Here is a 14,797-nt window from a genome sequence, read left to right on the forward strand (position 1 = left end):
CTTCAATGATGCTCTGTTCAAATCCCTGAACTCTACACATAATCTCAGCTCTCCATTTTTCTTTCTAACGGGGACTAGATTAGACACCCAACTAGTATGCTTGATTGGAAAAATAATGCCACTCTCAATTAGCCTAAAAACTTCTTTCTGCATTAATGGTTCTAATTTGGGATTAACAGGTCTTTGTCTCTGCCTAATTGGCTTGGCGTTAGGCTCTAATTCTATGGTGTGTTGTGTTAATTCAGGATTGAAACCTTTTAGATCACCATATTCCCATGCAAATACATCAGCAAATTCCTGAAAAAGTTGAACATAAGACTCTTTTTCTAAAGGAGTAATCACCTTACCAAATTTCAAGCTTTTCCCTGGTGCCACCTCTAAACTGTCATAATGTTCCTGAGAAACCAGCAAACCAGTTTTACCCTTTTTAGCCTGATCATCTGAATTAAAAATAGATTCAAGTGATACCAAACCTTTAGGTAATTTATTGGACTTCAGCTGTACTATCTGATTTCCATAATTCTGCTGTAATTTATTCTGGTTAGAAACAGCAAAAATATCTTCTTCTAGCAAAAACTGCAAGATATGTTCATCATTTTCAAAAACCTACCAGCTTACATTGTTATCAGGAATTGAAGGCCTTACCACAATCTTAACATGTTGCTGAACATTATCCTTGCCGATTTCTGCAGGTATATCAAATTGAGCACCTACAACTGCTAATCTATCAGCATGCTGATTTTTAGTCCTTGGAATAGAAACAATATTGAAAGCAGAAAACTCCTCAATAATGTCCCATACAAAATGCTCATATAGTTTCAAAATATCATTCTTAGCAATATGTAAATCCCTTACCTAATTAACAATAAGTTCACTATCACCATGAACCTTTATACAATCTATACCTCTTTTCCTTGCCCATTCTAATCCCTGAATCAAACTTTCATATTCAGCAGTATTATTAGTACAAGAAAAACCAAATCTGAATGTTGCATAATGCTTAACTCCCTTAGGGGATAGTAACATTACACCTCCACCAACACCTTGCTTACATCGTGATCCATCAAAAAACATATTCCAAACCTTATTTTGCTACTCTGAATCAGACTCTACCCTTTTAACTAAATTTGGCAACTCCAAACCAGTTTCTTGAAACATGTAATTACCCATTCCAGCATCTAGAACAGTACTAGGATTAGCCATAAAAGCATTCTCAGCAGCCCACTCGTCTAAAAGTATGTCGGGAATTTCAGCAGTGGATGTATGCGAAACAGGGGCAGCACAATCATCTTGACCAAAATTGACATAATTGGCATTTACCGTGCTAAGTGTATAAGGCTCTATAATATCTCTTGCAAGTACCTCTGATTGTATGTTCACCTTTGTTCCATATCTTGTACGGAAAATCATATGAGTCCAATCGGATGACAGATAACCCCCTATCTTAGCTGTAAATTCTCTTGAGAGGCAATGTCCAAAATAGGGAGGTAAATCTATCACATAAATATCTTGTGGAATGGAAAAAGTAGGGCAAGCATGCAAGGTCAAACAAGCATTTTAATGAGACCTATGGAATTTACAGAAGTACCATCTAGTTGAACTACCCTTTCTCTATTGGCTCATATTTTAGCTCTAATTGATCAGCTACTCTTTTAGGCATAACAGAACAAGTTGCTCCACTGTCAACCATACAGTTATGTACTAGATTTTTCCCAATGATTAAAGAAACATAGAAAGGAGGTCTCACATCCTTACCTTGGGCTGTTATTTTTGCTTTTCTGTTTTCATCATTTTTTGATTCAACATTCATCATCACCACCTTCTCACGATTTCCAACAGCGTGCTCTTGCACACCTTGATCATTCAATGCCCTTTTTAACATCTCAGCTTGCCCCGGAATAGATAAGGAGTCCCACATAGTCATAGACACGTTCATTTTCTTCATCCTGTCCACTATGCTGTAAGGTACAGCTGAATGTACCTTCTGGTGTATTTTAGCAGCAACCGAATCTACATCTCTGTGAGGCTGATTGCTGATTTGCTGGATTGTAGGCTTTTGTGGTATATTTGGTCCCTTTGTGAATGATGGTCCAGCATTTATAATAGGCTCTTTACCTTTGTCAACTGTTTGATCAGTTTCTAGAGCTCTTTTCTTTACTCTAGCATATGTTATATTTGCTAAATCATCATTTACGCCATAGAATTCTCCACTCTGCCAATTCAAGAATGCAGTCTCATTGGGATGCACATCTTGTTGCTGTTCAGGTATAGTAGAAGATGCATCTTGCTGTAAATTAACAGCATTTTGGACCATAAATGCTTGATTAATCACTCCATTTGAACATGTGGCCTGATTATGTGCTTGGTTGCATGGATAGCACCATTCATAATCCGCTGCAAGGTTATTTTGTGCAGGAACCATATCTCTCACTGGATTAGCTTGATTTGAAGAACTTGAATTATATTGTTGATATGGTCTCTGATTTATATTTTGTCGCTGACCCTGATATGGCTGTCTATTCTGCTGAAACTGTTGCTTGTACCCCTGATTTTGATAAGATTGAGCTGCTCCTTGCTGCAGTTGGTTATACCCTTGATACGGTGGCCTAGGACCTTGGTATTGCTGCTTTTTCATGCTAGTCAACTCATTTCCTAAGGTCTGCAAAAAGGTTTTGATTTCTTGAAGTTCATTTGAGGAACCAGCAACAGCATTGATTTGACTCCCTACTGATTCTATAACTGGAACAGCAGGTATAGTAGCAAGAGGGGGTATATGAAGTGGCATATTTGGATGAATATTCGGAAAATATGGCATGGGAGGCCTAGGGGCTATTTTTCCCACTTGAATAAGACTATTCTCCGCTCTAATGGCTATGCTATAAGCTTGAGGTAATGACTGTCCCCCCATTGATTGGATCATTACCGAAATATCACTATTAAGACTTTTAAGATAATACAAAAATGCATGATCAGCAGAAGGCCTTAGCGCAGCAGGTATCCTATTCCAAGTTTTTTGGAATCGGATATTAAAGTCTGTCATTTGCTCCTGGGGGGCTCTTTTGATGGTAATCAATTGCTCTACCAATGATAGATGATCAGATTTTTCCTCAAAAAATCTTGTGAATGCATCTCCAAGCTCATCCCAAGTTGATATAGAAGCCACAGGAAGGCTTCTAAACCATTCTAACGCCTTTCTTTTAAATGACGCCGCCAATAATCTCACAGCTACATTTTCTTGGGTTACATGGTGAACGTTGCACAGTGCTACTACGTCTCTTATGTGCTCAAAAGGTGTGATCTGTCCTTCTCTCGTGAATTTCGGCAATCCTTTCAAGGCTGCTAAAGGTATATCATCATGCTACTGCAGATCCAAAGGGCTACCTTGATTGAATGGTACAAAGGCAAAAGCTCTTGGCGAAGCCATTATGGGAATTTGCGTTGATATACTTGCTGAAGCTAAACTTGTACTTGCTGGTACAGTACTAACACTTGCTGGTACAAAGTTATTTCTGCTGTTTTGAAAGTTGAAATTTCTTGAAATATCAGCTAGTGACTGTTCTCTAACAGTTGGTGATGCAGAACATATTATAGGACGTTCGCTCTGCAATGATCTTCCTCTTCTAGCATACACTCTCGGAGGAGTGGTCTGAACTCTCTTTGCACGAGGAGTTCTATCCAAAGTTCTTCCTTTTCTTTTGGGTGATGGCAGCTCCAAATATTCAAAAGATTTCGAACTTCTAGTCTTTTTCATGAAATTTTAAGTATTGGTCTCCTTCCTTCAACAACGGAGTCGCCAGATATGCTGAAAACGAGCTTCTTCAAAGCTGTGTACTTGCTGTTGCATATCACACAGCAAGATTTTCTTAAAACAAATCTGACTTTTGGGTCCCACCGAGCGTGCCAAAAACTGTTAAGGCTAAAATTTTGCACCTTGTTAAACTAAACAAGTTTAACAACCTTGCCTAACATAGGATTCATTTCTGCATGTGGGAAATGCGTAACTAGAAATTAAACCTCTAGATTCTAGGCCGGTTCCTATTGGATAATCACTGATAATTCCAAAAAACTAACATGAACTTGTGGGGAAAAGGGAGAAATAACTGAATAAACTTAATATCTTCAAATCTAAACTAGAGGACCAGGTGATGCACCAAAATGATATGAAAATTCAAATACGAGTAACTAGGAGGGATTACTAGCATATCTGAATGCATACAAAACACTTCCTTTTGGTATAGGCTTGCATAAATATTTTGTAATAAAGTCTTAAAATGAACCAGCATAAGGAGAAATAACAGATGTCTCTCTTATGAGCATTCACCTCTTAAAACATGAACTACAACCTGCAAACAAACATACTTTTCTGCAACAAGGTGTTTGGGTGAGACAATGCAACATGGAAAAATGATGATCCACTAGTTGTCTTTATCAGATCACCTGAAAATACACAGAATTACAGAAAGAAGAGAAGGCTCCAAAATGGATTCAGATATCATAAACTCGGCCACCGTCACTTGTATTTGATCTTTCCAAAAAATGAGTTACAAATTTCTGCAGAAAAATACTAAGGACAGAAACACTGTCACATAAGCCTTCTTTGCATAATCAGGACCCCCAAAATGAGTTCAAAAAATTCCCTAAATACAATCCCAACACTTGGCTCGAATTCAGGAAACCAGGCTACAAAAAGGGAGTCAAAACTTATCAAGAAGATGACTCACTTCCTAACAACTGTACTAAGTCATTATGAAACCCATGACTCATGTCATAATCCCTCAAAACGCTCTAACTAGCTATAAAGATCTCCAAAATGCTTGGTCAAAGTCTAAATTCGACCCAAACTGAAATCTCTACAATCCCTCCTCATAATTCAAAAAAAAATTTGAAACACCAAGTCTTCTGCTTAATATTTTATCCTCTTCCTCCTCCTTTAAACACATGTCATAACTAACTTGAAAGCACAAGATTAAAAAAAATACATGACTTTGAAAAGGTCTATATATTTTCTTTTAATTAAACAAGATTATAAAGTGGTTTGTAAAATACCAATTAATAACCTTATTTAAAATGCAAATATTTACAAAAAAGAAACTAAGTGTTAAAATACTAACACTTAACCTTTCCACATTCCATGGCGCCAAACATTATACTTTTCCCCCTTTTCTAAAACCCACAGCATAAATATATTTAATTTCATTTGTTTTTAGAAAAGAAATTTAAAAAAAAACTTCTCCCATGTCGGCGGATTTCAAAGATTATTAAGGAGAAAGGCATAAGATCTTGCATTGCAACCCTAAGTTGCTCATTTGTGTTTCACGTTGGCTGGAGAGAATGTGAAGAGGAGTCGGCTAGGGTTTGCTAGAGAAGATTTCTTCAAATTTTTTCCATTATAATGCTTGCTGGAGCATTTTTCTATGCATGCTTCAACTGCGACTTAGAGCTGGAAGCACGTTTTTGCATTTTAACACTTGGATTTGCATTTGGAAAGCACGTTTTTGCAGGTAACACTTGGATTTGCATTTGGAAAGCACGTTTTTGCAGGTAACACTTGGATTTGCAGAGTTTTTTTAGTTTTCCCTGCACTTGACTCTGTGTTGTTAGAAGCGCCATGAAATTTGTTTCTTTGGCCGCCATTGCTGGGCACGTTCTTCCTTTCTCTTTCCTCTGCGGTTGTCATTTAGAGCTGTGACTGGAAGTCACCTTTTGCTGAAAGTGATATATATTTTGTTTTTTCCTTTCCTTGTTTTGTCATGATTGGAAAGACGTCTTTGGAATCATTGCTTTATCTGTTGTTTGTATGAAGATCTGAGTTTCCTTCTAAAGGCCGCCATTTTCAAGGGTTCCTGTGTATGTCTTTGAGGCCGCCATGTTTGAAAATTATATTGGCGACCTCTTGCTGTTTGATTATTTGAAGCTACCAGAGGTAATACATCTGAATTTTCACATCTTTTGCTCAAAATTTCTGCCATTCTTAACAAATAATGCTAAAAGAACATTTTCCGGGCAATTCTTATTTATTTATGCCGTCATTTGGGAAGGAAATTTTGTTGTTTGCTAATCTGATCTTCTCTTTATCTGATAATGCGGACGACTCTTTGCATTTGATATGTCGTTTTCATTTGCATGATTGATATCGAGTTCTAAAACATTCATGAATATTGCAATAGATGGGTTCTTAGGTCGCAAAGTAGATGAATTGAGACTCTCTCCTGTTTCTCCATTAAGAGCTACCACTGATGCATCTCTTGCCACCATTTAGGAATTAATGTTGTTGAACCGTGAAGCATGCAGTTTTCAAACCATAGAGCACATATACTTGGAGAAGATCCAGAGAAGTAACATTTATGCGATAATACATTGCATGATTTTGTATCAATAACTGAAACCAAGCCTTCTTAGCAGCCAGCAACAACACGTGTAGAATACTGTATTATTCTGAAAAGATGTCTTTCTGCATCTGTATATTGCCTTTTTTCTATTGCATCATACTTTTAAATTCTTCCATGTTTTCTGATTGATCTGTTGCAATGTTAACAATTTTTTTAATTTGTTCTCATCTCTGCTTGTTCCTTGTCACAGTGCTCTATTTTCCAGCAACTCACTCTTTTCAATTTTCTGATACTTGAAATGGTCTTTTATGAGGTTCGAGCATGGGCTCGTGACACTCACAAACTACCTCTCTGTGATTTGCATCTGAATGCTTAGAATACACTTGCTTATTTCTGATTATAATGAAAGGTTTCATATTTAAAATACATCCCTTTGACATTATACTTTTCTGTTTTTTGCATTTAATTACTAAGAATACACTAACTGTTTTTATATGTATTCAAAATGAGAGAAATATGGCATGTGCGGGTACTTGGTTTTGGATAACCAGTCATTGCTTAGACCTTTTAAGATCTAACTCCGCTCTTTTCATGCAGGAAAGCGAGAACCAGGAGCTACCAGATCGAGGACCAGACTAGGAGCAGCAACAAAGGACACTTAACCAGTCAAAGGCTCAAAAGGCAATGACTGGTTACCCCTGACTCTTCTCTCATATGTCATATCTTTCTTTTATATTCAATATGTATAGAAACAGTTAATGAAACTCACGGCTTGTGTGAGATATCTTACTTTCAGCATTTCATCCTTTTTTATAAGATATCAAATTGTATATTCAAAAATGATACAAAGACATTTATATTCTTTCAAATATCAAATGAGAAGTGTTTTCCGGAAATAAAATTTTGAATTCTCAGAACTGAATTTTAACGTGTGTTAAAATTAAGTAACAAAGAGCTAATAGTACCCTGAAAGCATCACTCATGTAGCTTGATTACTCCAAAGCTTGCAATATGCCTAAGGCATAATCGCGCATGCATGTGGAATGCATAGGAATGATCTGCAAAGTATGTTGAAAGGAGCGAAGAGGTCTACGAAAAGTTTCAAAACATTTTGTTTCTCAAAATAAAACTTAAAAGATTGGATTGTACTAGATTTAGCTTAACATAATGGATATGATCAAGACCAGAACTGCAACTGAAAATCCACACACACAAGAAAGCTTGTGTAGAACCCAACTCATCATAAGAACACTAGCAATGGGTTCCTCCAGCTTAGTAGACTGATTAGTATGTTATCTATTGTGTAGGCATGTTATTTGGAAGATTTTGTTTTCTGTAAAATGGGAATGCTACCTGTGGACCAATGGTCCTTTTTATGGCACAATTCTTTGTAACTACAATTTGGTTACACTACCAAGATGACCATTAATTTATAACAAAATAAGTCAGCTAAAAGAAGCCAATTTATTAATAATAATCAACAATTTTGTGTTGATTTTCATCAGGCTTTGGTTAGAAAGAATCATAGAGGGGAACAGAACAGTGATCTGAGATTTGAATTCGTTGCAGAGCATATAGGCAAAATATCAACAACTGATTGGTGAATGTAAAACAAGCAACATGGATTGTTGTTTGTGTGCCATAGTCTTGCGAACTTGTAACCTTAAATTCTGATAGTAAATTGGAGAAGGAATCCTAACAGTTAGTTTTTTCTACTCAATTTTCCCAAGGTAAATCTTTATCTCTCTTACATATGTTCTGTGCATCTTCCTTTTCCACATTTACCTGACCACTTTTCAATTCATCATGTTATTCATGCAAGATGGCTGCTCTATTAATGCACCTAAATACTAATCTATGCACATAATCACATTATAGTATTATACAGTCATAAGACTAATATTTTCTTAAAAGAGTTCGACATAACTCAAACCAGACCATTCATAAATGTATAACCTATGAAAGTATATGGGCCATTCATGAATGTATAGCCTATGAAAGTATGAATGAAAAACTAGATTTAATTTCTTTTAACCTTTTTCCTACTTGGTATTCTATTCTGAATGATTACACAGTAACTTTACTCTTCTCAAGTAAATATCTTACACAAATTTATATATCTATGTATATATAGAGAGACAGAGCGCACTTACAAGACTATCAAGTTCTGAAGATTTCCGAGCTCCTTTGGCACAGGGCCAGAAAAGTTGTTAATGCCAAAGGTCCTGAGAAAATGAATGTTTTTTAATTCTTTTAACATTGCATGGTGCAAGATATCGTTAAGATACAATTCAAGGTTCTGCTAGTAAATAAATTTGAATGAGTTGGACCCATTTGACAGAAATAAATCCAAAAAAAAAATGCATTAAATCAACAAAAACAAAAGATTGGAGGAAGAGCCTCACAAGTATTGCAAGTTGGTGAGGTTCCCCAAGAAAGCAGGAATGCGACCATTTAAATAGTTCTGGTTCAGGTTCCTATCAACAAAATTCACAGATCCATCTTATAGGATAATAGAGAATAACAAAATATATCGAAGTGTTGCTCTTTTAAGTGGTATCAAAAGAACAAAGTAATCTTTCTAAGATTTTAAAATCAATTTATCGAATCTATGTTTTCCTCGTAGAGGATTTTGATCTGTCATTCAGTAAGTTAATATTTCCACATGGGTAACATCATTTTTATTATCCAAATAAGTGGAAGATAAACTCAAAAACAAACAAGATATATGCTTACAGATTTTTGAGGTAAGTCAGATTAGCTAATTCTTCTGGAAGCTCCCCTGTTATATCCATAGCATAAACCTTCCTGAAAGAACAAAAGTCCTCGTTAGCATATTATACAACACACTTCAGATTTACTATTCCACTTTGCAAAAATGTTCTCAATCTCCTGTAAAAACATAGAATGACTAACTAGTAACCAACCATTAATCTTCATGTTTTAACTGTATAATGTTGACGAAAGATGAAAGTAAATTCAGAAGATCTGGACAGAGATATGAAGAGTTTTTCAAGTCGAAATAGTTGCTGGATTAAAAATCGAGGTATTTTCAAGATTGAAACAAATTCAACACAGATGAGCTGATTTAAGAAAAATCTTTATAAAGCTGAACAGATATTTCACAAGTTCTTAATCTGTCTCAGGGCCCAATCTAGGAGAATTCAGGTAACTTACCATGGTTTATAGTGTGGTAACATATTTAGACGATCTTACTCCAATATACCAGCCAACAGAAGATTAACATTCTTGTCTGGTCCAAAAGTGTAATTGCTGACCATCGACTTCTGTATGGAGCTTGGAAGTCCGTTTTTATTAGAATACTAATGTAGCAACATTTGGTCACCTATTTACAAAGTTCGTTAAGTTATTGGAGTTCAAAGTGCAATAAACACGTCAACTACTAATTGAATGCGATTTTATCTATCTGAGAGTCTTCACTTACATCTGGTTCTTGTTATGTCGAGGGTCTCTTATACAGCCTTACGTCTTTAAGCTAAATGAATAGTTATAAAGATTATCTAGATTATCTATTTTGTTTTTAACTTTAGTTGTGTAATTTTTTAACATTAATATTTCGGATCATATTTGTTTATCAAAATGAAAGAAATATAGAGATTAAAACAGTTATATAAAAAGAGTAGAAAAAAAGAATACAAAGTTAAAAATAATTACAAAATCAAAATAAGAAAAATTTAAAAATCAAGAATCTAAAAATAAAAAGATGAATAAGTCAAGGTCAAAACATAAAAAACAAGAAACGATTGAAAAAAAAAAAGAGTATATATGTGTGTCTGTTTGTATGTATTTTTATATTTTTATATGTATATATATTTTGTCTTTTTAATCTTTTAATTTTGATTTTCCTTTGTGTTCTTTTTAATCTCTACTCCCTCTTTTAAATCTGTATTTGTCTACAATCTATTTGTTTTTCTCCTACAACTCTTTTATCCAGAGGAAGTATTATAGAATCTAATACAGAACATTGCATATAATTGAATAGAGAAAGAAAATAAATGATTGATTATAGACTATAAGAATCAATCTCTTTAATTCAAAATTACAAAAATTTCAAAATTTCGAGTTGAGTTTGAGTGTTCTATTTTTTTTGAGAGAGATGGATTCGTGTGAATCACGAGTCAATGAGTTTGACCCAAAAGTTACATAGTTAAATTCTTATAGCAATATCACAATTTGAATTGCTATGGAAAAATGTCTCCTACTTATCAATTGATGAGTTGCCCAACACGTGGTGAAGATTTTGCAAATGCGGTTGCAAGCAAAGTGAGTTTAACCATGGAGGAAACTCTCTGTTAGGTGTGCTCAAGCTGGAGTAGTACTAGGATGGGTGAACTCGTAGGATCCAATGAGTGCTATGTATCACCCCGAAAAAATAAATTGATTAATAATATTTTTTAAAATTACTGTTTTTTTATTAGTAGAAGGTTGAAGCCAAAATTAATTTTTATTATGTATTATAATTTATTATTATTGTTAACGAAAACTCGAACCCAAGCCTTCTCATATAAATAGCTCACAATTTACCATTGGAATGAACACCTGGACAGAACTTTTTTCACCTTTAAAACAACTATTTAAAAACAAAAATAAAATTGATATTTCAGTTCATGCAGATGAGAACCATTTATTCCAAGATAGATTGAACTATTCGAACTCTTTTTAAAAACTCGGAAATTCCCCAATCTTTGACTGAAAAACTAATTCAACCAACTTTTGAAAAGTAAAAGCACAGCCCATCTGGCACTTGTTCTTACCTAACTCACTAAAAAGTCAAACTTGAATGGAATAAACGCAGAGATAACTGTCAAACGAACAATGATCAATTTTATTCAGTTTTCATTTTGGATGTAGTAGGCCAATACGTTAAGTGCATTGGATGAAAGATTTAGAAGCAATTAAGCTATCAACTTGAAATTTGGAACGAGGTTTGATTATGAAGTTAGAAACTAGAATACAAAAGTAAACCCTTTCTCTTTTTATTCTACAAATAAGTCTCAGAGACAAAATTTAGAAGCTGGTAAATTATTAACTTTTATAAGCTATTAACTTAAAGTGCAGAATAATATTAGATGAACAGTTTAGAAGTTCTTAGTTTGAAGTTTATAACCACAGTTGCTCACGAAGTTAGAACTAAGTATACAAAACTTGAATAATGTATTCTAGTTTTCCTGTTGAAATCCATTTTAGATGAAGTAGGCCAATACTTTAAGTGCAGAATTATATTGGATGAAAATTTAAGAAATAATCAAACTATCAATTTGAAGTTTATAACTAGGGTTGGTTATGGTGTTAGAACCAAAAATACAAAATACAAACCCTTCTCTTTCTATTCTACAAAAAAGTCTCAGAGACAAAATATCAACTAAAAGTTTATAAGCCATTAACTTAAAGTGCAGAATCATATTAGATGAGCGGTTTATAACCAGAATAGCTCATGAAATTAAAACGAAGAATGCAAAATTTGAATAATGTAGACTTTTCATTGAAATCCATTTTAGATGAAGTAGGTGGATTGTTCAAGTGCAAAATTTTATTAAATAGATTTATAAGTTATTAAACTAGTAACTTGAAATTTATAACCAGACTTGATTGTGAAAATAGAAAAAAATACAAAAAGAAAACCCTTCTCTCTTTTTTCTTCAACCAAGTCTCAGGGACGAAGTTAGCCTACCCATTGGCGGTGAGTCACCACCGAAAACCCCTCTATTTCTTTTAGTTATTCAACTTATCCCAACTAAAACGTTATGTAGGTATAATCCATGTTGCCTGAAGAGTTGGGAGAACACTTTGCTTTGTTGGAAGAAATAGGGATCAGAAAAGCCTCATCTTCAAAATATAGAGGTCCAAAGTACTATTTAGTTGGTCCATGGAATTTAATAAACCATAAATTAATAATACAATCCATTGAGCAACAGGGTTACTGTAAACATTACATTTCTGTAACATGGCAGAGGGTTCCTGAACAGTCACACTTGATGCCTGGATTTATATCATCAATAGACGTGGTAGAATTGGCTATGCCAGAGCATGGGTCTGTGCGGTTCCATGTTTCAGAAGACTCGATATTCCACTTATCAGAAAGTGACCGTACTGTAGCAACTGTTATTTCAAACAACACGACATGACAGAAAGTTAAGGGATAGTAAATAAACAACATGCTGCTAAACAAAACAAAACCTTTCATAAACTAAACTTGCCTTCATTGGGTTCTGTGACTGCTGTCACTTGAGCTGCTTGTAGCAAGCATCCAATGGTGTAAATGCGACACAGAAACCAAAATGATGAAGCTGAAACTTCAATCCTTGACATGATGGAAGCAAGATTTATGTTGGGTTTGAGTGTTCCCCAAAGAGCTTGTGCAAACTCCCCAATACTTGAATTATATGAACTGAATTCATAGAGAAATATAATGCGGACTATTGAGAGAAAAATGCATTTGGGTATTCAAGCATGGATGATCAAATTGTTTGATTTTTTTCGTATTCGTGTTCCTTGATAATGAAACTTGATGGAAAAGTCTATAAGAGATAAAATTTGGGGACTGTTCTTTGCATTAACTTTTGAAATAATGTAGTTTTGCGAAGTTGAATAATGTTTTGTCAACTTGGGCCATTACAAGTTGGGAGGACTACGCAGCATTACCTACAATAGTATTCAATCAAACACTTACACCTGGTTACAAGTAAATTTTTCAACCCTGGCTGGTGGCTAGATTGGAGATCCTCTGTTACAATCACATCATTTATTCTGGTTTCGTTATTGTTTATATGTTTAATCACTGTCCTTGTCATGTAAAAGATTATCGCCATTTAATATACGTTATCAAATATTAGAGAGTCGAATATTCTAATTTAGTTCAAATCGTTATTTTTAAAAGTGAAATAATGAAAAAAAGATAACACGTTAAATTTAATATTAATAAAAGATTAAGATATATGACTTGGGGGCTCTTGTTTGATTATCAAGAGTTTTTTGTGATAAAACATGAGTTCATGAGGTCTAGTCTTTTCTTTTCAGAGTGGTACAGTGGATAAATCAATATCATTAACAAGTTTATTTTATGAGGTGCTATATTTTGATTTTTACAGTCTTTAAAAGATTAAAATATACATTTCGAATTTTAGAGTCAATAATTGTTGAATTAATGGTAGATATTCTGATTTATATTTATATTGAGGACATTTAAATTGGTTATTTTATCATAGTTTATGTGTCTTTTATTTAAATATGTCAAATACTTATTTTAGATGTCAATCATCTTATCAAAGTTTAAATAGCCTTTGATTTCACTTCACACTAAGAATTCTAATTAGCTTGTTGATGTCCTCCCTTTTTCAAATGATAAAAGATGGAGTATAATTGGAAAGTATAAGAAGTCACCAAAACTCTAAAAATACTAGTAGAGCTCAAGCCAAATCTTTAGCTAATGTTGGAACCTTGCTATTAAACCATGAATTGGTGGGTTTCAAACCCTCAAAGAAAGAGGAAAGAGATGGCTTTCTTTAGTGGTGAGCCTTTTACTTAGGTTAGAATTACTAGAATGTCACAATTGACTTTTGTGGTATCTTCTTAATCAACTAGCATTGTTCATTTTTCTTCCTCTCTTAAGGTCTTGCATTAGATAGAGTTTGTTATGAACAAATTGCAAATTCCCAACATTTAGCTAGGTAGTTTCTCTTGAGATTAAGTTTTTACAAATCAATACTCCACTTTCAATAAGTGAGATAGTTGTGACATATATCTTGGTTCTAGTCAATGGAATTTTCCTCATGGAATACTTTAGATCATATGGACCTCTCTAAGGAGTATTCTATGAGGGATACATGTCAAAAAAATTAGCTATGAACATCGTTTTCTTAGAAGATGTTGTACAATTAATGACCTTTTGTTCTTTTCTATGTACAATGTCATTTCAAGGGGAATTGACTTATTGTTATCAACTAGATTTGCACCCTGTTGAAGAAAAAGTTCAACAATCTAGTGACACATGAGAATATTCTCAAGTTGTGGATAACTTGCAATGAGAATGAACCTCTAGAGGAGGTCAACTTCCTCTTGATATTCACCTAAACTAACTAAAATAAGCTTTTCTAAGGAAAGGGTAAGAAGGAAGCATAACATTTAAAACTACCCTAAAGATGATGCACCAAAATAGCTTCTTGGAACTAATACTACTATTTATGTTATACATGTACTCAAAAACCCTAGTTACAACATAACGCAACTCAAAGTTTGTTCTTGCCTATATGATAGAGTTTCATAAAGAAAGTGAACATACTCATAATTCAAGAAGGAAAATGGAGCTTCCACAACTAGTTGTTGTTTGCATTCCTCGCACAATCATATTACTTGTAAAGTATGATTTATCTTGTCTAAAGGTACTGAAAGAGGTAAATGCAAAAGGAAATACATAGAATTTCATAGAAATAATTACCCATCTATGATTT

At 34.1% G+C, this 14,797-nt stretch overlaps 1 protein-coding gene across 4 annotated transcripts in view; it reads right to left on the minus strand.

Moving 5' to 3' along the window:
- The window catches only part of LOC149529187 (putative LRR receptor-like serine/threonine-protein kinase At1g56130), a 256,167-nt gene extending 243,318 nt beyond the window's left edge, over positions 1–12,849 (minus strand). For 3 of the 4 annotated variants that reach the window (XM_089811093.1, XM_089811094.1, XM_089811092.1), the window contains exons 1-5: positions 12,548–12,849; positions 12,284–12,449; positions 9,066–9,137; positions 8,735–8,806; positions 8,483–8,554 (exon numbers count right to left, since the gene is read on the minus strand). In XM_089811093.1, the coding sequence (XP_089667219.1) occupies positions 8,483–8,554; positions 8,735–8,806; positions 9,066–9,137; positions 12,284–12,449; positions 12,548–12,659 (494 nt within the window). In that variant the 5' untranslated portion in view covers positions 12,660–12,849. Of the gene's footprint in view, positions 1–8,482; positions 8,555–8,734; positions 8,807–9,065; positions 9,138–9,506; positions 9,769–12,283; positions 12,450–12,547 lie in introns of those variants that run through there. The other variant, XM_089811095.1, reaches the window with a different exon arrangement.
- Positions 12,850–14,797: the final 1,948 nt, after the last annotated feature.

This window comes from Cupressus sempervirens, chromosome 11, assembly GCF_028749045.1.
Source record: "Cupressus sempervirens isolate cs-2001-9-10 chromosome 11, ASM2874904v1, whole genome shotgun sequence".
Lineage (NCBI taxonomy): Eukaryota > Viridiplantae > Streptophyta > Pinopsida > Cupressales > Cupressaceae > Cupressus > Cupressus sempervirens.